At 36.4% G+C, this 21,228-nt stretch overlaps 7 protein-coding genes across 7 annotated transcripts; 4 read left to right on the forward strand and 3 right to left on the reverse strand.

Moving 5' to 3' along the window:
• Positions 1 to 583: 583 nt before the first annotated feature.
• LOC17878525 (putative lipid-binding protein AIR1) lies at positions 584 to 1,122 on the reverse strand. The gene has a single exon (XM_006285169.2). The coding sequence runs from the start codon at positions 1,084 to 1,086 to the stop codon at positions 730 to 732; it is 357 nt and encodes a 118-aa protein (XP_006285231.1). The 5' UTR covers positions 1,087 to 1,122; the 3' UTR covers positions 584 to 729.
• A 1,131-nt stretch (positions 1,123 to 2,253) lies between these two features.
• On the reverse strand, positions 2,254 to 3,860 carry LOC111829307 (glycine-rich cell wall structural protein). Its single transcript, XM_023778045.1, is given in 2 exon segments — positions 2,254 to 3,596; positions 3,845 to 3,860. Coding segments are annotated over 2 exon segments (1,359 nt in total).
• Positions 3,861 to 4,600: 740 nt separating this feature from the next.
• On the forward strand, positions 4,601 to 5,238 carry LOC17880219 (lipid transfer protein EARLI 1). Its single transcript, XM_006284701.2, has one exon. The coding sequence runs from the start codon at positions 4,621 to 4,623 to the stop codon at positions 4,990 to 4,992; it is 372 nt and encodes a 123-aa protein (XP_006284763.1). The 5' UTR covers positions 4,601 to 4,620; the 3' UTR covers positions 4,993 to 5,238.
• A 2,873-nt stretch (positions 5,239 to 8,111) lies between these two features.
• LOC111829308 (early nodulin-75-like) lies at positions 8,112 to 9,876 on the forward strand. The gene has a single exon (XM_023778046.1). The coding sequence runs from the start codon at positions 8,112 to 8,114 to the stop codon at positions 9,087 to 9,089; it is 978 nt and encodes a 325-aa protein (XP_023633814.1). The 3' UTR covers positions 9,090 to 9,876.
• Positions 9,877 to 10,646: 770 nt separating this feature from the next.
• Positions 10,647 to 11,257, forward strand: LOC17877492 (pEARLI1-like lipid transfer protein 1). Its single transcript, XM_006285991.2, has one exon. The coding sequence runs from the start codon at positions 10,711 to 10,713 to the stop codon at positions 11,122 to 11,124; it is 414 nt and encodes a 137-aa protein (XP_006286053.1). The 5' UTR covers positions 10,647 to 10,710; the 3' UTR covers positions 11,125 to 11,257.
• Positions 11,258 to 14,829: 3,572 nt separating this feature from the next.
• On the reverse strand, positions 14,830 to 17,729 carry LOC111829309 (ER membrane protein complex subunit 3-like). Its single transcript, XM_023778047.1, is given in 9 exon segments — positions 14,830 to 14,940; positions 16,075 to 16,110; positions 16,112 to 16,128; positions 16,226 to 16,287; positions 16,382 to 16,424; positions 16,427 to 16,592; positions 17,412 to 17,460; positions 17,462 to 17,479; positions 17,578 to 17,729. Coding segments are annotated over 9 exon segments (654 nt in total).
• A 716-nt stretch (positions 17,730 to 18,445) lies between these two features.
• On the forward strand, positions 18,446 to 20,739 carry LOC17879442 (putative F-box/kelch-repeat protein At4g22430). The gene has a single exon (XM_006286146.2). The coding sequence runs from the start codon at positions 18,446 to 18,448 to the stop codon at positions 19,775 to 19,777; it is 1,332 nt and encodes a 443-aa protein (XP_006286208.2). The 3' UTR covers positions 19,778 to 20,739.
• The last annotated feature ends 489 nt before the right edge of the window (positions 20,740 to 21,228 follow it).

The following is a 21,228-nucleotide window of genomic DNA, read 5'->3' on the forward strand; positions in this document are numbered from 1 at the left end:
CGAAACACATCAAACTGAAGCATTAATGCACGACAAAAGGCTTAATCGCGATCCCTACACTACAGCTTCCCTAAACGGATTCAACTCTCTCAATCACGTGATTCACGTCCATAACTCTCTCTAAACCCTCTGTCGCGCATTTATAGCTACAACTCTGATTACAAAACTCTGAGTCTGTGAAGTATTCTGTTTCTTATATAGTTACATTCAATCTGCGAAAGCAATCTCTAGAAAAAAAAGTTCCAAGTGAATATTTCATTGATATTTCCAATCAGAAATGATCTAAATTAAAGACGAACTAGCTAGTGGAAATATATATGAGTGTCATTTTTATTCTTTTCTACCTATCTTATCACCAATGTATTTCTCCGGGACTAGCTAGGTTCTTAATTTTGCACGTTTGGTTGTCACAGTGGCGTTTGTTTGTATTGGCGTTTAGTTCAAGCAAACTTGAAGAACATATACAGTATATAGTAGTTTGTCCAAAAAAAAAATACAGTATATAGTAATGGATCAGCCGAAAAAGTGAAACAACATATCCATATTTCCTTTTTTTTTTTTTTCAAATTAATCATAAATAAGATAAAAAAAAAATTAGTTCTTTTTATTAATAACACATTACACATATATAGTTGCACCATGAACCGATATATTACGGAACGTGTCTGCTTATTTTAGTGACCTTAATACAAAGTATATATAAGATTAGTTCTGCATGTTGTTTACTTATTAAAGGCAGAGGAAACCAGTTTGTACTGGCAAACCACAGAGACCGAGGATCTCAGTAACTCTCAAAGTGAGGTTGACGTTGAGATTGATGCCGAGAACATTAACATTGAGTCTTACGGCTTGGCATGCACATACAGCAGCAAGAGGAGTATCAAGCCTAGCTAAGACAGTACAACATGGAGCCACATTTCGGGTGTTGAGGGGGATGAGACCAAGTACGTTTTGACAAATCCCGGCGTCGGTGGGGTTAAGGGGACACACAGGTGCGGAAGTGGGTTGGGCTGAAGTGAATCCCAACAAGACGAGGTTGAAGGTAAGGTAGAGAGCCATCATTGCCGTCATGTACTTTGAAGCCATGTTGTCAAAGATGCTAAATAAGATTTGGATGGTTGTAATTGGAGAAATCAAGAGTAGTGTGAGTTATATTGGAGGTGAGGCTTTGTATTTATAGTGTTTCATTAGTTTGTTTACGTGGAATATTGTGACTAAGAATTATCTAACCTAACCAAAAAAAAAAAACTTAAAAAGAAGAATTCTCTAACTTAGTCTTTTCTTTTTTGGTTTTTGATAAAGTCTATACGAAAAGTTAATTGACTAATTCATTCATTCAGCAATTTTCTGTAATTAAGTTTGTAGCTTTTTGTCCCTCTACATATGGTCCAAGTTATATAGTTTGAGGGAAAAGGTTTGGCAAGTAAATTTAGTGATTCGGACAAACATTTCGTGAAGGACAAAAACTCTATGATGATAATTATAAAGTTAACATTTCTTCATAATAAAGTTAATAGGATATTAATGATCAAATACACTCATCAAAGTACATAATCTAATGATGTAAAAAAGAAGTACATATCTAATATGTGGTTTTGTACTAATATACTTATTGTATCAACATACACTAAACCTGCATAGTGTACGTTGGCGTATGGTAAATTAAACTCACACTAATGGACCACTAAATTTAAATATATGGACTTTTTTTCGCCTACAGAATGGCCAAATTAATTTAATATTATTAACCATTTACTAATACTAACTTAGCGTTTCAAACTGTATTAGTTAATTGTTTAATTAATGATATGGTGGTCTAACTCAGTTTAAATTCTCATTCCGCCGAAAATAACACCAAAGGTTTCTAGAGACGTTACAAAGACCAATCTATATTTTGCATTGCTAACCAAGGAATTGCATTTCATAGTCCCATGCATGTCTTCTACGGCTTTATGCAAAATAAACTTTTAAGAATTTGGTGTCCATTATCTATTATTCTAATATATCTTAAACTTAAGATCGTCTAAAGAACTGTTAACAATATGAAAAGTAACAAAGTCATGTAATATGGAATAAAAGTGGGAAGAATACATTAGCCCTTCTAAAGACTTAACGGTCCAAGGGTACGTAGAGTGAAGCCCACCTCAATGCCTAACATGAAAAAAGTTTGTCAATGGAACAAGTGGTACAAAACCGTCGAGTGAACGAACATTTAAAGTCCTATAAATACCCACAACCTCACTTCATTTTATTTCACCAGTACATCCATACATAATCCTCCTTTGAGGACATGAAAAAAATGGATAAAAAATGTACAAAAGCAACCCTAGCTTTCGTCATTGCGCTGATCATCCTCTTCCAAGGCCACATCAAAGCCAGCGGACAGCCTCGTCCCCGCACACCACCTACACCATCAACCCGAAGACCACCTACCCCTCCACGGACACCACCTGTTTCTCCCCCAAAGAGTCCACCAACTTCTCCTCCGCGTATACCACCAGTTCCTCCTCCTAGGACTCGTGCACCACCAGTGTCTCCCCCAATTTCTCCTCCACGGACACCACCAATTCCTCCTCCAAGAACTCCCCCAACCACTCCCCCACGGACACCACCGGTATCTCCACCAAGGAGTCCACCAACTCCTCCTCCGCGTTCACCACCACAATCTCCACCAAGGAGTCCACCAACTTCTCCTCCGCGTTCACCACCACAATCTCCACCATCTTCTCCTCCCCGTGCACCACCAATGTCTCCACCAAGAACTCCACCAACTTCTCCTCCAAGGACACCACCGGTATCTCCACCAAGGAGTCCACCAACTTCTCCTCCGCGCTCACCACCACAATCTCCACCATCTTCTCCTCCCCGTGCACCACCAATGTCTCCACCAAGGAGTCCACCAACTTCTCCTCCACGTTCACCACCACAATCTCCACCATCTTCTCCTCCCCGTGCACCACCAATGTCTCCACCAAGAGCTCCACCAACTTCTCCTCCGCGTACGCCACCAATGTCTCCACCAAAAACTCCACCAACTTCTCCCCCGCTTGCACCACCAGTTCCTCCACCAAGTAATCCACCATTGCTTCCTCCCCGTACTCCTCCAGTGTCTCCACCAATTTCTCCTCCAAGGACTCCCCCACAAACACCACCGGTATCTCCACCAACTTCTCCTCCGCGTGCACCACCAATGTCTCCACCAAGCACTCCACCAACTTCTCCTCCGCGTGCACCACCAATGTCTCCACCAAAAACTCCACCAATTTCTCCACCGCTTGCACCACCAGTCCCTCCTCCACGCACACCATTAACACCTCCTCCACCACCGCCTCCCCCGCGTGGCACATGCCCAAGGATTATTGGTGCCAAACTACGAATATGTGGCACTATCCTAAGTATTATTGATCGTTTCCTTGGAATTGGAAGGGCACTACCATGTTGTTCTCTCATTCGTAGTCTTTCTGATGTTGATGCACTTACGTGCCTTTGCGAATCAGTGAGAGCACCACCTCGCAGTCTTTCTCCTAGTATCACGAACCTTTATAGGATTTGTGGTCGTAGGATTCCCCCACGCTTCACTTGCCCATAACCACCTCCTTTTAACCCACAATAAACTAAAAACTTACTTATTATATACAGTCCGTCCGTAATGTTCTTAATTTTGTTTTTATTCCAATAATCAAATAAAACATAAATAAAGTCTGTATGGTATTTTGCATCGTGTCTTGATTTTATTTTTCTAAACACGTTGGAGTGTACAAATATTGCTAAAGGAAAAGAAAAGTAATTAAAGAACTTGATACATACGTAAGATTAGATTAATCTCAAACAAAAGGATTGCGACCACAAAAGGCTGCCATTGTATATGTGTTGCCCTATTTGCGACCACATATATTGTAACGTGTTTTTATGTTCTTAGCCATAATATAATCTAACTTTAATAAATAAAAATAAATTTTGAGTTAAACTTTTCTCTTAAAGTTTACGAAATTTGGTTTTACACTAAGGATGGAAGCCTAACAAAGATGTACATTTTTTATCAGTTGATGTTCTCTCTGTCAGAATGTAATTTCAATTTTCAAGTGCGTTACTACTATATCAACTGAAAATTAAAATTACACCCATTAAATTCATAACTAAAACATATATACATCCATAATCTTATATTTATTTATTTTAAATGTAAAAGAGGATTTTTTTTGGCTCGTAGAGCTGGTTCTAGTCCACATATTGTCAAGTTTATAAACAATTGCCTTTCGAATTGGCTCGTTTGAGTTTTTTCTTTGTTTTAGTTGATGACCAAAAAAAAACACATAACAGAACAAAACAAAAACTCATTTATGGTGTAAAGGTGTGATCAAAAGAACACTAAACTAAACTAGAGATTTGGCGGCGTAAAGGTGTGATTAACAGAGAGAACGAAATACTTGCCTAAATCTTTAAAGCCTCATTAATACAGAAAGAGTAATGTTAGGCAAATAGAAATTAAATGATAAACAATCAAACAAGTGTTTTTTTTTTTTTTTTAATTCCAGTGCCTCTTTTTCTTCTATAAATACCCACACAACCTCATCGAAACGCATCTACAGTTCTTTCATATCCACAAAATAAAATAATAAAATGGCCTCACAGAGCTCAACCACCGTCTCTTTCATCATCATCATCCTCCTCATCAGCCTCGCAGAAGCAGACCTCCTCAGCTCGCCTTCACCGACTACCACCGGCAACTTTGGCACGTGTCCCAGAGACCCATTGCAACTACGCGTATGTGCCAGCGTCCTTAACCTAGCCAATGTCACAGCTGGAGACACCAGAGCAAGATCGTGTTGCGCTGCCATCAATGGCCTCACTAATGTTCAAGTAGTCGATTGTCTCTGCTTTATCTTCAGGCCAATCCCTTTGGTTTTCGATATCGATGAGGCTGTTAGAGAAATCTTTTTTGCTTGCAACAGGGTTTTTCCTATTGGGTTTCAGTGTCCACCACAACAGTAATTACCCCTTAATTCCCCTAATTAAAAGCCCTACATATCCAGTATTTCCTTAAACTATATATAAGTTCGCTTGCACCACAAGTATGATGTTTAATGGATTACAGTGTTAATCTGTGTTTCGTTGTTGACTAGGACGTAATAAGGACTATTGATGTTTACAAGAATATGGACTATTGATGTTTGTATGCATATCTACTATATTGTTCACGAAGAAGAATAATAAATAAAGTTTAATACTTTTGTGTTTTTTGTTTCTTGTCTCACATATGATATTATCAATATCAAAACGATAAAAAATATTGTTCGGCATCATAATCTTTATTTACGTTAATGGATTCATTTAAAACACATATAATTATTTTTTGTCAAAATGCAATTAAAACACATATAATTACACAATAATTATATGTTTTATCATTATTTGTAACAACTTCTCAGTATGCCATAATGTAAAAATCGGGGTCACATATATATATTTGTTTATATCATTGTCTTGTAAATGTAATGAGTGATGGTCAGAACTCAAAAGTATGTGATTCCATACTCTGAAGTCTGAATTCATTAATAAAGAGCATATTTTATATCATATGGTTTTAAGTTTACGTATTTTCGGGGTCCAGTGTCCACTAGCCAATTTATACCCCACTCTGGGAGGCTAGAGTCGATGTTTACGTACTCAAAAGTCAAAACATGCATACGCCACTTGCCTAAAAGCTTTAGCTAGGGATCGGATCATATATGGTGTTTAGTTCTATTTTTTCAAGAAATAATGAAAGAAGCATTCCACATTACAGTTCAGAAAGTAAATGCATGTGGTCCAAGATATAAAAAAAAAAGAAAAAAAAAAAAAACAGATGATGATCTCTATTCTCTATATACAGTGCATGGTCAGATTTATACAATACTGTGATTATTTAATAACCCTACATACTTAAGTAGTGCGTTTTTAGTTTATCGCTAAATGTCATGTTCAGTGTTTCCTTTTTTTTTTTTTTTTTTCTTTTTTGTTTGTAGAAAGGTCCGTTCCGTTGCTAAAACAGTTTAAACATGTGTGAAATATATTTTACGAACATACGTGAATAGAAAAGGAGAAGAGAGTAAAATCATATATGTAATAAATAACACTGTTAATATGTTCGATATATAGCCTAACCATATAGACTCACGGTTGCCAAATTACCTTAGACCATCATCAATGGTAGCCTCTTAGGGCTAAGATTTCCTTAAGAGAGTACATTATATAAGGTACTCTCTTAAGGAAATCTTAGCCCTAAGAAGCTACCATTGAGGATGCCCTTAGACTGTCCCAATCTGCCATCCCTAAACATATATATGAAGACGAGAGCATGGGACAGGGAATTCATGAGTACATGCCAAACTTATTTACTCAAGCTACACAACCCCTCACGACTTCATCAGGCGCTTTTTTTTTGTTACGTGTGCATGTATCATCTAAAATCAAATGCTAATTAGTTTTCTTTTTGACTAAATAATTTTTAGAAAATGAAAACCAGAAACGTTTACGTCTTACCTTTACGTTCATAAGTTTCAAATAAAATTTCAGAAATTAAGTTCATATTGTGTATATACTTTTAAGATAATTAACAGATTACCTAAACTTGTGTGAGTATGCCGATGTAATGAAGGTTCATTCGGAGTTTGAGTTTCTAGCTATATGCCCTTTTTTAAACCATATGGTACAAGTTACGAATATTCTCAACATCGCCTCATTTGTATTCCCAATTCCTATAATTGGCCCTTTGTGAGAACAAACTGTGTTGAATAAAATGGCACTGCATATATGGTTTAATAAAAACCCTAGTAGACTAGTAGTTCTCTTCCTTGCACTCAACATTCTCCATCTCTCCAGGCAGCCCAGCACCGCCTTCTATAATGACACCACCACCACCGTCTCCTACAACAAACCCAGATGAATTTCGTTTCTAATTTTCAATTTCTGAAAGAAAAAAAATTCACTTTTGAATTTACTTGAATTATAAAGGAAACCAGATTGGTTGATGAGATGTTTAAAAGAATAAACATTGATTTATGAACGTCTAAATTTTCCATTGTTTTAATGAAAAGTCCAAAAAAAACCATGCTAATCTGTTTTAATGAATCACAGACTTTATTCATTCATGATCCTACAACCATCTTCAAGCGAAGCCAACCATAAAAAAAAATGTATAGAAAAACAAAGCTAATATAATTTATTTACCTGCTTGTGCCGAACGAGTAAAATAAGTAAATTTCACATTTATGTTTAGCCTAACAATGTAAGTTACAATGCCCCCAAACCTAACCCAAAAACTAATTAATTTCAAACAAAATTTGGAAGATGGCATTCATGAAGCATGTGCCCACTCATGTACTCAAGCAACAAACTGCTCAATCGATCGATCACAGTTTTGGGATATAATTAATTGATCGTTACGGATATATAATTACTGTCCAAACTTTGTTTTGGGCAAAAGTTTAATGTCCAAATTTACTGAAATGTATAGTACTTTAAAAAAATTGTCATACTTTTGAAATGGATCAATAGAAAAGCATAAATTTCAGTATCATTCAACAGAAAACGTCAAGACTTCGGTAAATATTTTTTTTTTTCCTGCTAATCCACTCTTGGGTAAAGCCATTGGACCAATACAAGCGATTGAATATAGATCACCATTACAAAAGCAAACCCAAGAAATAAATCCAAGACAAGTCTGGTTCATGGGAGTGATATTTCTAACTTGAAACCACATCTTATATCACAGTCTGTAAACAACACAATATATGCGAGTAATCTTTATCTCTAAAGACCAATTAGTGCATGACCGAGTATTCCGCATTTCGAAAAACTGATGATTGCCACCTATGACCGAGAAAATGCGGAACTTAAATATCGACCAGCGTAGGCCTTGTGAGCGAATTTTTTCCATTAGACCAAAGACTTGAAGTATAAGCCACCTATGACTAGATGAATGAAGGGGGTTTGGCAAAAGACCAAGTGGCAAAGTGCAATCTATTCAAGCTCCAAAAGCGGCTATAAATACTTACAACCTCACTACACCTCAATTCACCAATTTCCGTACACTTCTCCTTTCGTGAGGACAAAGATTGTCTTAGGACAAAATGGCCGCACATGGTTTAACAAAAATCTTAGTAGTCGTCTTTGCAATACTCAGCATTGTCTTCCTCAGCCAAGTTAATGCTCAGAGCCCTCCCCGTCGTGGCCCTCCTCCATCTCGTCTCCGCCCGCCTCCACCCCCTCGCGGTTCTCCTACACGCCCTCGTCGCCCGCCCCCACCACCACCACCAAGGGCATGTCCACCTTGTATTTGCTCACTACCACCCCCTCCACTAAACACCCCACCGCCAATTTCACCACCAGACACATCACCATCCAAGACTCCACCCAAAAACTCACCACCCGAGATTTCACCACCCAAGACTCCACCATCCGATAATTCTCCACCTGATATTTCACCACCTGAGACTCCACCACCAGAAATCATAGTAGCTCCTGAGATTTCACCATCTGAGACACCACCACCTAATAATCCACCACCCGAGACTCCACCGTCCGAGAATTCTCCACCTGAGATTTCACCATCAGAGTCTCCACCACCTGAGATTTCACCATCAGAGACTCCACAACCAGAAATTATAGTAACCCCGGAGAGTTCTCCATCTGAGACACCACCACTCGATAGCCCACCACCCGAGACTCCACCACCAGAAATTATAGTAGCTCCTGAGATTTCACCATCTGAGACACCACCACCTAATAACCCGCCACCCGATATCTCACCACCAGATACTCCACCATCCGAGAATTCACCACCAGAGATTTCACCATCTGAGACTCCACAACCTGAGATTTCACCATCAGAGACTCCACCACCAGAGATTATAGTAACTCCGGAAAGTTCACCATCTGAGACACCACCCGAGACTCCACCATCTGAAAATTCTCCACCTGAGATTTCACCATCAGAGATTCTCCACCTGAGATTTCACCATCAGAGATTCCACCACCTGATATTTCACCATCAGAGACTCCACCACCAGAGATTTCACCATCAGAGACTCCACCACCAGAGATTATAGTAACCCCTGAGAGTTCACCATCTGAGACACCACCTGATAACCCACCAAAACCTTCACCACTTGAGACTCCACCACCCCAAATCCCACCACTAGAAGCTCCACCCCCAGAGATTTCGCCGTCTGAAACCCCACAACCAGAGATCTTACCAACGCTTCCACCAAGCACACCCCAGCAAACTCCTCCAACCACACCACCGGAAACTCCTCCAGGCACACCAGCACAGGCTCCACCAACTCTTCCACCAACTCTTCCGACAAACACACCACCAATAACTCCTCCAACTACACCACCACCACCTTCACCAACATCTCCACCAAACAACTTAACACCACCTCCTCCTTTGAGCTCTCCACCACCACCGCCCCGACCTCAAACTCCATCACCATCTCCCCCACGTGGTACATGCCCAAGGAATGCGAACCAAATAAGGGCGTGTTCCAATATCCTAAGATTTTTTGGTAACTTCCTAGATTTTCGGTTGGCGAAACCATGTTGTACCCTCATTCGCGATCTATCTGATGCTCAAGCAGCTGCTTGTCTGTGTGATTTGGTGAGAGCACGACGTTCCACTCTTTCTCCCAATATCATTATCCTCTGTAAGGCTTGTGGTCGCAGAATTCCGAGGGGCTTTACTTGCCCATAACTATTTCCTTGTTTCCCATCCCTTGTTATTACCTAAAATTACTAAAACAAACTTAACACTTAAACCACAACTAAAGTCTTGTGACTTTTACTTTCTGCCAATAATAATGTAATAAAACATCAATAAATTTTGTGTTTCTTTTATTTATTTTTATATAATTCAGTTTACAATCGTAAACTAATGAACATACCATAGGTAACAAAAACACAAACAAAATGTTTTATACAACATTAGTTAAAACGTACTATCACTCACCAAAAATAGTTAATACTCCCTCCGTTGTATAGCTCCTCAAATATATAAACTCTTAACGATATCAGCAAAACAGTTGTCTTAAATATACAAGATAACCTTGTGAGTTTTTTCTATTATTTTAATTTGGTTCGAGTAATGTAATAAAATACCAATGAAAATGATGATATTGTATATTCCTTGTCTTACTAAAACATTGAAGTAACCTTATACCAGACAGTAACACAAACATCAAGAACCGCCGTAAGCCAGAATCCTCAGGAATTAATTACAAGGAAAGTCTCTGACTCTCTGTAAATACTATAGTCTATACAGAGAATCTTGTAATTAACAAGATCAAAATAAAATGTTATTAACACAAACAAATAGAAACTTCATTTTTCTATTATGAATAATAAAATCCATTTTAGTATAGCAACTACATACTCAGTTCCAAAGATATGCTTATCGCCAGCTAAATTCCCTAGGGCTAGAACGTGGTCGGTCCAAGTAAAATATAACCACTATTATTAATCAAATCATTCCGCTTATAATATATATATATATTTTTTTTGGACAAGCAATTTCGCTTATAATATATGTCGTTTAATTCTCTACTTGAGCTATCCACTTTCCCTATAAATACACACTTAACACTCTTTACGTTTCTCCACCACAACTCTCTACGCACTTCTTAACTTGAAAGAGTTTCTTTAGGGCTTTGTTTGTGTTTCCTTAAAGAACCAATGGCTCTTAAGAACTCTCTTGCGCTCTTCCTTCTCTTCAACATCCTTTTCTTCACTCTCACTACAGCCACTCGCAGTACTGGCTGTCCTCCTCCACCACGAAAACACAACAAACATAAACCTAGTACCCCACCAACCACACCAACCTCTGCCGGGACTTGCCCTAAAGATGCCTTAAAGCTCGGTGTTTGTGTTAACGCACTAAACTTGTTGAAAGATGTGACTCTCGGAACTCCTCCTGTGACTCCATGTTGCAGCCTTATCGAGGGTTTGGTCGATCTTGAAGCTGCGGTTTGTCTTTGCACTGCCCTCAAGGCTAGTGTTCTCGGCATCAACCTTTACCTTCCCATAAACCTTAGCTTGCTTCTCAACGTTTGCAGCAGAAAGGCACCACGCGGCTTCCAATGCCCTTAAAAATCATCAATACACTCGATATATAAGTTACGAACCATGCATGGAAATCTTGAATCTTTGATCGTTATGTTATATTTTGTGCTCGTTTATTTGAATTGGTGAAGTTCATGAAGAACAACAATGAGTTTATGTTGTTCACTTTTTATTTTATTTTGTGGCGAGTAATTTTTTTTCCATTATGTCTTATATATTGAATAAAATACCAATGATTTGTTTCTTGTTATCAACATGGTTTTTTTTTAATTAACTTTCAGCATATGGTATTAATTTATTACATTATTTTACTTTTAATAAATACAAGATAAATAAGAAAATCAATAATCAATAAAGGAAAAAAAAAGTAAAGATAATAATTCATTATGTTGCATGGCCGGTGAGTCTTGTTGTTGCATGCACACATGGATAATACGATCGGGATTTAATTAATTGAGATGTAAAGAATAAATCAGAACAATTATTCCGTAATAAGAATTTGGTGGGTACAAAAAATTCAACTTGGTGACATGACATCGATCGTCTCAATTATAAAACCTGCCACCCACAGGTACGACTAGAGTCAAATTTATCTCTCACACATACGAATGCTAGTTCCACCACTTAAACATATGTTCCTTGCGATGTTACGTTATTTAGAGCGTTTTAGTTGTTTCTTTTTGGCTAACATTTTTCGTAATAGTCAGTATTCCGTCTTTATCAGACTCCTTCGCACACTATCATGATTTAGTTATGATCCCGACCATCATTCAAGTCTATGCCACGTGTCATCAAAGGAGAATGCTTTCATTCACTAATTCAAATCGTAATCACGTGAAAAATAAAAAAACTAATAATTCGGTTTTCAGATCTCACCCATAGGCCATAGCCACTAGACCGCTCCCCGTGAACCATCTTTGGCATGTATAATCTTATCTTTATACTATAACCCGAATTAATTAATACATATGGTGTGATATGAATATATAGTTTACGTGAATAAAAGAAAAAGTCATCTCTATATTGATGTTAGTGATTCAGTTATATATATGTATGTATTAATGTATCTACTAAATCATTCACATCAGTATAGATCTGGCTTTGTTCCTTTATTATCACGTAAATTATATATGCATGGGCTTTCCCGTGATCTCGATTTGGCATTTTCAGCCAACAAATGATTCTAGAAGTATATTTGATAATTTACACATAAAATTTTGTATTACATCGTCATTACTATTAGTGTGCGTTAACGCCGCTAAGTAAATTGATGGACTTCCACATAATAATTGTAAGTGGCATCATGTTTTGAAAATTCCAAAATACGTAGTGCTGAAAACCATTTCTGTGAAGATGCTAATCGTCGAAGTTTTCTTTATAAAATTAAAAATTCAATACAACATTAGTTAACAATAATCTTTACATATAACATTATATATATATATATATATATATATATATATTAGTTAATTACTAATAACAACTAATTAAGTTAACTAAATAATTACTTTACTATAATAACATATATATATATATATATATATATATATATATTGGTTTAAATTTCAATACAACATTAGTTAACAATACTCTTTACATAACATTATTTTGGATCTAATTTCTTAACTTCCAAGTTCCAACATAAGAATACTAAACGTTTATCATCCAGTATACCAAATTATTAGAAGGCGTCTGTCCATCATATATTCATTTTCTAAAAACTATTGTATGACTCACATTAATTTTAGTCATTAACATCCTCGTTCTAAATTGGTTTATCAAAGTCAAAATGAAAACAAATTCATAATCTTCATATCTTGTTAGGCCTTACAAAGCCCATACGACCAACAAAAGACCAAATTCTTTGATCTAAAGTCTAAAACCATAAGCAACATGTCAAGAGGCCCATCCCAAGGTAATAGTATAAACTTCGATTTGAATCTAGACAAAACTTAGAATAAAACTTGGAAGCAATGCAAACACATAGCACTACTGTTTTTTTTACTTCTCTTATCATCTGGAGAAAGTATAAAGAGCGTTCTTTTGGGGTCTAAAAGCTCATCACAAACCAGAAACATGCACTGCCTCAAAACCCCATCACCATAAAGAAAACGCACCAGATTTGTTGGAACGAAAAACCTCAATGTCCAGCTCACCACCAGAGACAGCAGGAAACATAAACCTAGAGTAAAGATATCGTACTTCAAAGTTTGTAAATTCTTTAAGCTTACAGACCCATTGCTAATCTTTCTTCGTTGCAAAACAAGTCAATAGGGAGATACTTTGGATTCTTGTCTGTCTTCCGAATTGTCAGTGGATCTGATAAGCCTTTGAAACCGTTAAATAACAAATCAGAATATTCTTATTTATTTGTTGAAATTTAAAAAATAATAATATTCTTTACTATAAATTATAGAAAATTAATCTTTGTGGAAGATGAAAAAATCTCAAGATATACCTATATTGAAAATTTGAAAATACTTGATGGAGGAGTCCTACCTTCTTATTTACGTTCATTTTCCTCATATCATTAATCAAATAATTGATTATTTTCAATGCATGTTCCTAGATGTGATGATACTTCAAATTATCAATGCATCTTTAATGTGCTTATAGTAGAATATATATTTAATACATCAATTATAATATATATCAAAATGGTTCTTAAATAGATGAATTTCAAGTGCAACCTTAGTTCAACTGGTTGACGATTAATATTTGTGGCTGTGTTATCCGTTGGAAACATTGCTTTCCTTTTCGTCAATATCTCAGGGGTTTAGGTTCTTGAGTGTAATGAAATATTGTAAGATATAATGTTCTTCTTAGTATAAAGGAAACATATATTTATATCTTATGGAGATGTGGCTTTTTAAAGTATAAATCTCCATATTTAATTATTTTCCATAATATTTGTCACCACCTTTAGGAAAAAAAACTTGAGAAAAAAGCCAAACTGGAATTAATGAATTAAATATTACTTATATAGTTATATTACAAAATGCTTTGGTATTAATTTTTAAAATTTTGCATTGTATTAATTAGTAATTCATCCTATAGATTTTCTGTCATATTTTATCAATTTGAAAGAAAACCATTATTAGAATTTATTTAAAAAATAATATAAAAGATAAGGATTGGAAAAGAGAAACAAAAATTATGTTTAATAACAAGATGGAAAGAAGGAAATCAGAAATTGTATGGAAAAAGAGGGAAGAAAATATGAAGTGGCAAAATATCACAAGTGTATATGTATGTATATATTGGTACTAATTAATCATAATAGAAGAATTTAATAGGTATATTGGTCAATATTATTGAATTAAATATAGAACAGTAGGAGTTTAGCAAAAACGATCTGCAAATGAATTTAGAGAAGATCAATACACATATGGTTTGAGACAAACTTCACATTTTGGAACTGAAATGATATGAGATGAGAAGAAAGAAACACAAGTACAGAAAAAGAATAAGAATCACTTCCTTAAATAATTGATGTCCAAACATATGTGCATCTGTTTTTCTTCTTCTTCATCTTCTCTTGTTCTTATTCAAAATGTAGCATGCTCAGCTCATATGCATTGGATCAATCGAGGTACTAAATATTGTTACTGAACAAGTTTTAGCTGACGTTTATGACAAAAAATACTAGACATCAAAACACCGAAGAATCTAGCTAAGCCACCATCAGAAAACAAAAGAATAGGAACAAGCTTTGATATAAGAATGCTGTCTCTACCACACAAGTTGTCTCGAAACGAATTATGCTCGTTGCTCAGAACGGGGTAAAGAACATTCATGTTGAATTATGTCGAGACAATCCTTCCATGCACAGCACTTCAGGCTCTGAGGACAATTTGCATCAGGCTTGGACCAAGATCGAAATTGCAAAATGTAGAAAGATTCAAGGAAGTTTTAAAGAATTTAGACGCCAGAAAAGACGAATTCATGAATCGATATGCGAGGAAACAAAAGAACGGTCAAATGATGCACGATCGATCGAGATGGTAATACATATATTCTTTGATGCACCGAAACCTAATCCACCCATTTGCATCATTCGTTGCTTGCTGTATAAGAAAAAGAACACTTGCAGTGACTAAAGAGGAGGATTCACCAAGAAAGTGGGAAAGCTCAAAGGCAGACTTTTAAGGAAGACGTTGTGAACTAGTACCATCTGAACACGAAAAAATATCATCTCCAAGTTAGTGATCTTATGGAGAATCTCAAAAAAGAAGCTTTGGTTAGCAGCAAACATAAGAAGCAATAAAGGAGTAAACGAAAGTAGATTTTTGTGAGAGATGAGTATGTAAAAGTATCTGTTTCCGACACTGATACCACCTCTAAGATATTTCTGAAATTTATCTATTCTTCCCATTCTTCTTCTTCTTCGTTATCTTCGTGTTCTTTCGGCAGTGAAGAAACGTAAGAACGCAGTGATTGTTCCATAGTATTTTTAAGTTGTATACCATCATTAGTGTTCATGAATCTATGACAGAGATTAGTTCCTTGAATCTCTCCCATGTCCAAACCTGAACCAACTTAAACAAGGCAGTCACACCAATGTCGACCACCTCTTTTCTTGAATCTCTTATGTGTTTTTGCAAGAGAGCTAGTCTGCATACAAATGAGCAAGAACAGGAGCAAGAACAGGAGGAGCAAAAGCAACCCTAATACCCCTAGAAAGATTATTAGCAATTGGAAAAACAGCTTGATAGTTAGGGAAGCATGATGAGAACAGGAAGTAGCTAAGCCACAAGGATAGGAACCCAACATGCTCAAGTTCATTCACTGGTGATGAACTTGAGCATGTTGGGTTCCTTTCCTTGTGGCTTAGCTACTTCGTGTTCTTATCACGCTTCCCTAATGTTTATAAGACTGTTTTTCCAATTGCTATTCATCTTTCTATGGGTACTAGGGTTGCTCTTGGTCCTCCTGTTCTTGTTCATTTGTATGCAGACCTAGCTCTCTTGCAAAAGCACATCAGAAACCAAAACCACCCATTTGCATCATCCTTTTGAGTGTCATCAATTGCTGCATAAGAAACAGAACACTTACAGTGACTAAAGCAGATTCAAAGTCAGAAATTTTGAGGAGGATGTTGTGAATGAATTAGTATATGAACACTAACCATTTTCATCTTCAAGAATGAGACTGAATAAGCCTCTTAATCCAAACAAATTTAAAAAGTACCTGCGACATGGAAGAACATCCCATAAAACAAGAGGTGTAAACAAAACATACATAAAACTATCATGTGCTATTCTCTATGTAACGAGATACATACCATGATCGGCTGCTCACGTAGCTAACATCAACAGTGCTCATTTATGAGAAGAGATGAACAGCAATTCACTTACCTGCTGTATAATCATTGACAGATTTTTCTTCATCATATCCATGGCCATGTTAGGATCAGAAAACATTTGGGCTTGAGGATTTTGAGCTTGGTCCTTGGGAACAAGTAGCAATCCATTTTCCTGCAGAAAACAATATTTCTAAGTAACCATATCTGAACAGCACACAAACTATACTATTGAGAAACCACTGGTAAAAATTTTTTACATTGCAATCTTGCCTTAACGCAAAACAAAGAGACAACACAAGAACGAGAAGAAAAATAGAAAAAAAAATCAAGCTATCATCATGCCAAATGAACGCAACAACTCTTGGTAACTAGTAAAGAACAATAATTCAAGATATGGAAGACATATGATTCTACGTAATTCCACAGAATCATTGCTCAGACGAAAAGGCTTTCCTTAAGGTTTTACCCAATCCTAAAAGCCAAAACCTTTAATGCATTGGAATGTTTTCAAATTGTCATAAAATCCTAGGAAATAAAAAGTCAAAAAGCTAGGAACTAAACTAGATTGCACACACATAAGTTTTCATCAAGAATTTGAAACTCTAATCACCTCATACAGCTTGGTAATTACGTAGAAGGAAATCTTGAAACTGAGAAACACAAAAGGGCAAAAATCACAGAAACCATAGCTCATTGTTGAAGTAGAACCTGGCTCTGATACCAATGAAACAATAAAAATGGATTAATAATCTCAAACCAAAGATCCACCGTGAACCTAGGATTTGAGAAAACCTCACGCCAAAGATGGTCAAAGAAAGAGAAGAACCATCTTAGAAGCGAGTTGGTTTGATAATGGAGGATGGTGTAGTGATGGCGCACCGAGAGATAGAGAGAGAGGGAAGAAGATAAGATGAAGAAGATATGTTTTTCATTAGGTTTTCCGAAATGGCTAAGTGCCTTACAAATACTAAGTCGTAAACCGACTAAATGTACCAACTAAAGATTGAACCAAGAGGCTAACCCGGTTAGGCGGGATAAAATTAGCACCGGCCTTAACTTGCCCTTATAACAACTTGTCTGGAAAAATCAAACAATATCAAAACCCAATTTTCAGCTAATTTTGACACAACAATCTACACAAATGTGACAAATAAGGAGAGCAGAAGATGAGTCACCCTTCTTTGACAATCTTCGCATCTGGAGTCGGAGAAGATCGCATGAGCTTAGATACGCAGTAACAGAGAATTCCAATGAGAACCATCGCGACAGAGAGAGGGATAAAAACCCAATCTCTAATCGCCGTGTCGAGAACTAGATCTTCCGCCATTGATAATTCTGTTGTGATATATTGTGTTTTTATCATTGTACAAATATAAATCATTACATTTTTTTGGTAGGAATATAAATAATTACATAATATATATAATATTTGTATTTATATATATAACATACTTTAAGTAGATGATAGAGTCAAAATTTAATATATATTTTGATGATTTCAAAATCAAGATACTTATATATATATATTTAGTCTTAGCTTTGTTCAGTTTTGACATTTATAAATAATAAAAAATATTGTAGATAAAGATTTTAAAAGTAATAAGTAAGGCTAGTAAGTAAATATGAAAACTATTTCATTAATCAAATCTTCTAATCAAACTAAAATATTAAAAAATTCAAAATATATTTATTTCAGGGTTTTTCGGGCCAGCCCGAACCCGACCGGGTTAAGCCTAAAAAACCTTTTAACCCGAATAGGCTTAACCCAAAAGACCCGGTTTTTTCTGGACATATATATTTAAGCCCGAGCCCAATGTTTTTCAGGGCCGGGCCAAACTAGCCTGCGGGCTTTATCCCTAATTGACATTCGTAATTTTTTCCTGACATGGCAAGGTTTAGTTTTGATTTAGTTGTGAAACTTTTTGATATATAAATAATTTTTTGCTTCTCAATCTTATTTTTCAGTGTGGGCAAGTCTTCTTTCTCCAGAACCTAGAAGCCCTAATTTATTACTGTCGAAAAAAAAAAAAAAAGGAATTTCCAATGGAAACACCAAAAAATACCGCACAATATCTCTCGGAAGCCATAGTGACAGAGATTGTAGCGAGGTTACCATTGAGAAGCATCTCCAGATTCAAATCTGTGTGCAGAACATGGAAATCAGCACTAGAATCTGCGTATTTCCGCCGTCTCTTTGTGTCTTTGCACCAAAACACCTCTTCCTCTTGGTCACTACTGGCTGGGACAGAAGAATTCATAAGCATGCATGGATGCGAGACATGGGATCTTCCAAAGTCTATAGCGTCGTATTTTCGTGGTATTTTAACTCGTAAAAACTTATATCATGTGGCTTCTTCATCTGGATTGATATTGATGGAATCATCTGATGATGCTACTTATGTGGGTAATCCAGTATTACAACAGTGGCTTAGAATCCCTGACCCTCCACATCCAACTGTCACTGTTGTCTTAGGTTTGGTGACAAGCCTGGACGAGGACGGGGTTGTTCTAAGCTTCAAAGTTGTGAAGATGGCTGCGTTGGTACCGACTAGAGATAAATCCTCTACTTGTATGTTTTTGTGGGTCTATTCGTCTGAGACTGGCATTTGGACACGCAAGCGACTTTACTGCCCTATTTGCTTCACCAGCTTCCGTAACACTATCAGTTTGAATGGGACGTTTTATGTATCCCAAACATGTTTAGATGGCCTTGCTACTCAACCCGGAACACTTATGGCTCATGATTTCTATTCTGAATCCGATCTATGGCGTGTCATACCTTTCCCTGATCATAATCTGAATCACAACATGAACTTCAAAAGAGCCTTGACCAAATCCCGCGGATATGTCATGTATATAAAAACGTTAGCTCAAGAGGGAGACAATCTTTTGAAGGTTTGGAGGTTGAGCAATGATTCAGGGGATGAATGCTGGAAACTTCTTTGGGAAATTCGCCTCCCGTTTGATAATATCAGAAATTATGCACCCATGGCAATGCATCCCTTGGAGCACAATATTGTGTATTTATGGAGTGAAGAAAACCATTATATGATATCATGTAATTTGCAAACACAAAACTACAAAATCCTTAGAGATGATGATCATCAAGATTGTCTTATAAACAAGTCTCGTTGTGACAAGTATATGGATGAGGCTTTGAAGTCAAGCTCAGTTCAAGAATATGGAGTACTGGTCAACCTAGACCAATTCGTGCTCCCAAAGTGGATGAAATCATTGCCTCGCCCTCCCCAAGTTGAGATGCTAGATACAGCTTCACTGATTTCTTACGTTTCTTCACTGCCGAAAGAACACGAAGATTACGAAGAAGAAGAAGAAGACGTAGAAGAAGAATGGGAAGAAGAATGGAAAGAATAGATGCAAACAAGGTTTTTGGATTCAATGATTCATTATGGTTTTTGGTTATTTTTGCCTTTTTTTTTCTCAGCTTCTTCATATGCTTTTTTGTCTTCTGACTGGTACATTACAATTATTAAAACACTATATACGAATATGCCACTAAGCTGTGCAATTTCTAATAGATCAAACATTAAACGGGGCAACATCAAAGCTAGCATAAGGAATCATTCTGAAATTGCATGAAAGGAAGCGGGATCACGGTTTAAGCCTTAAACTTGAGACTTCCCCAAGCCATTTATTTGTTAGTTTGGACCTATGATGACTCTCTCCCCACGCAATGCTGGTGGCTGCATCACCACCCTTGTATCCAAACGATGGATACTACTTCAAAGCTTACAATCAGCTACCAGAACAATGACCCCAAACTTTAGTTTATCGAGTAGCCTTACACCCTCCCTCTTAGTCACCTTCGCTCTTCATTTTGTCACCGGAAAAAAATTGATCCCTGCTGAAAGCACCAATTAAGCAGGTGTCTTCTTCTTCGTGTGCTTAGTAACATTCCATCTAAGACTATATACCACCATAACAACCTCGGCCATATTTTTTGTTTTCATTTTATTGTTCCATGTTTGTTCACTACCAGAGATAATAGAACAATATATAAATAACTTCACTGACATAGACACACCTTCCTGGTTCATCTCATCTAGGCCTTCTATAACTTTCTGGAGCTACTACTTTTGCATAAATAAGACAACCCTAGAACATTTTCAATATCATCACCTGCATCAGTTTCTCTACAGCTTGGCAGAGTCCGTTAAGTAAGAGACAACTATGAAAGGAATACACGACATCTCCATGATTTGTTTTCTCAATGACATGATAAAGCTTGTTGGCCAAGAGTGAGCAGATCGCATTGTGGTGGGATGATGAAATATGGTTCGAAACAAAAACAATATATCCCTCTATAGTTTCCTAGAAAAATCTTAGCTCTTTATTAATAATAACTCTCTTAATCATGTTTAGAAAATAACTCAAAACTGGTGTATTCAAAGTAGCATTTTAAGAGATTTGAGTTTTATTGAAATTTTGATGAGTTTAAGGAATTTCATATGATTTATGTAAAATCCTTTCAAATCCCACCTAAAACTATGAGATTTGGATTCTTATATTTTTAATTAAGGAAGTTCTCTGAAATCCACTAAAATCCTCTGAAATCATTTAAAATCAAATCCACAAACTGTTTTCAATAACAGTGGATTTTAAAGTGGATTTTAAAATGATTAGTTCAATAACACTAGATTTAGACTTTTTAAAATTCATGATTGAATAACACTGGATTTGTAAACTTTTTACAAATCACTTGAAATTCCACTTTGAATACACCCCCATATTCTCACACATAATTGTCACAACTTATTTATAGTGCTAGCTATTTCTATTTGAATTAGATAACTCCTAATTCTTCT

This window comes from Capsella rubella, unplaced genomic scaffold (assembly GCF_000375325.1).
Source record: "Capsella rubella cultivar Monte Gargano unplaced genomic scaffold, Caprub1_0 scaffold_7, whole genome shotgun sequence".
Lineage (NCBI taxonomy): Eukaryota > Viridiplantae > Streptophyta > Magnoliopsida > Brassicales > Brassicaceae > Capsella > Capsella rubella.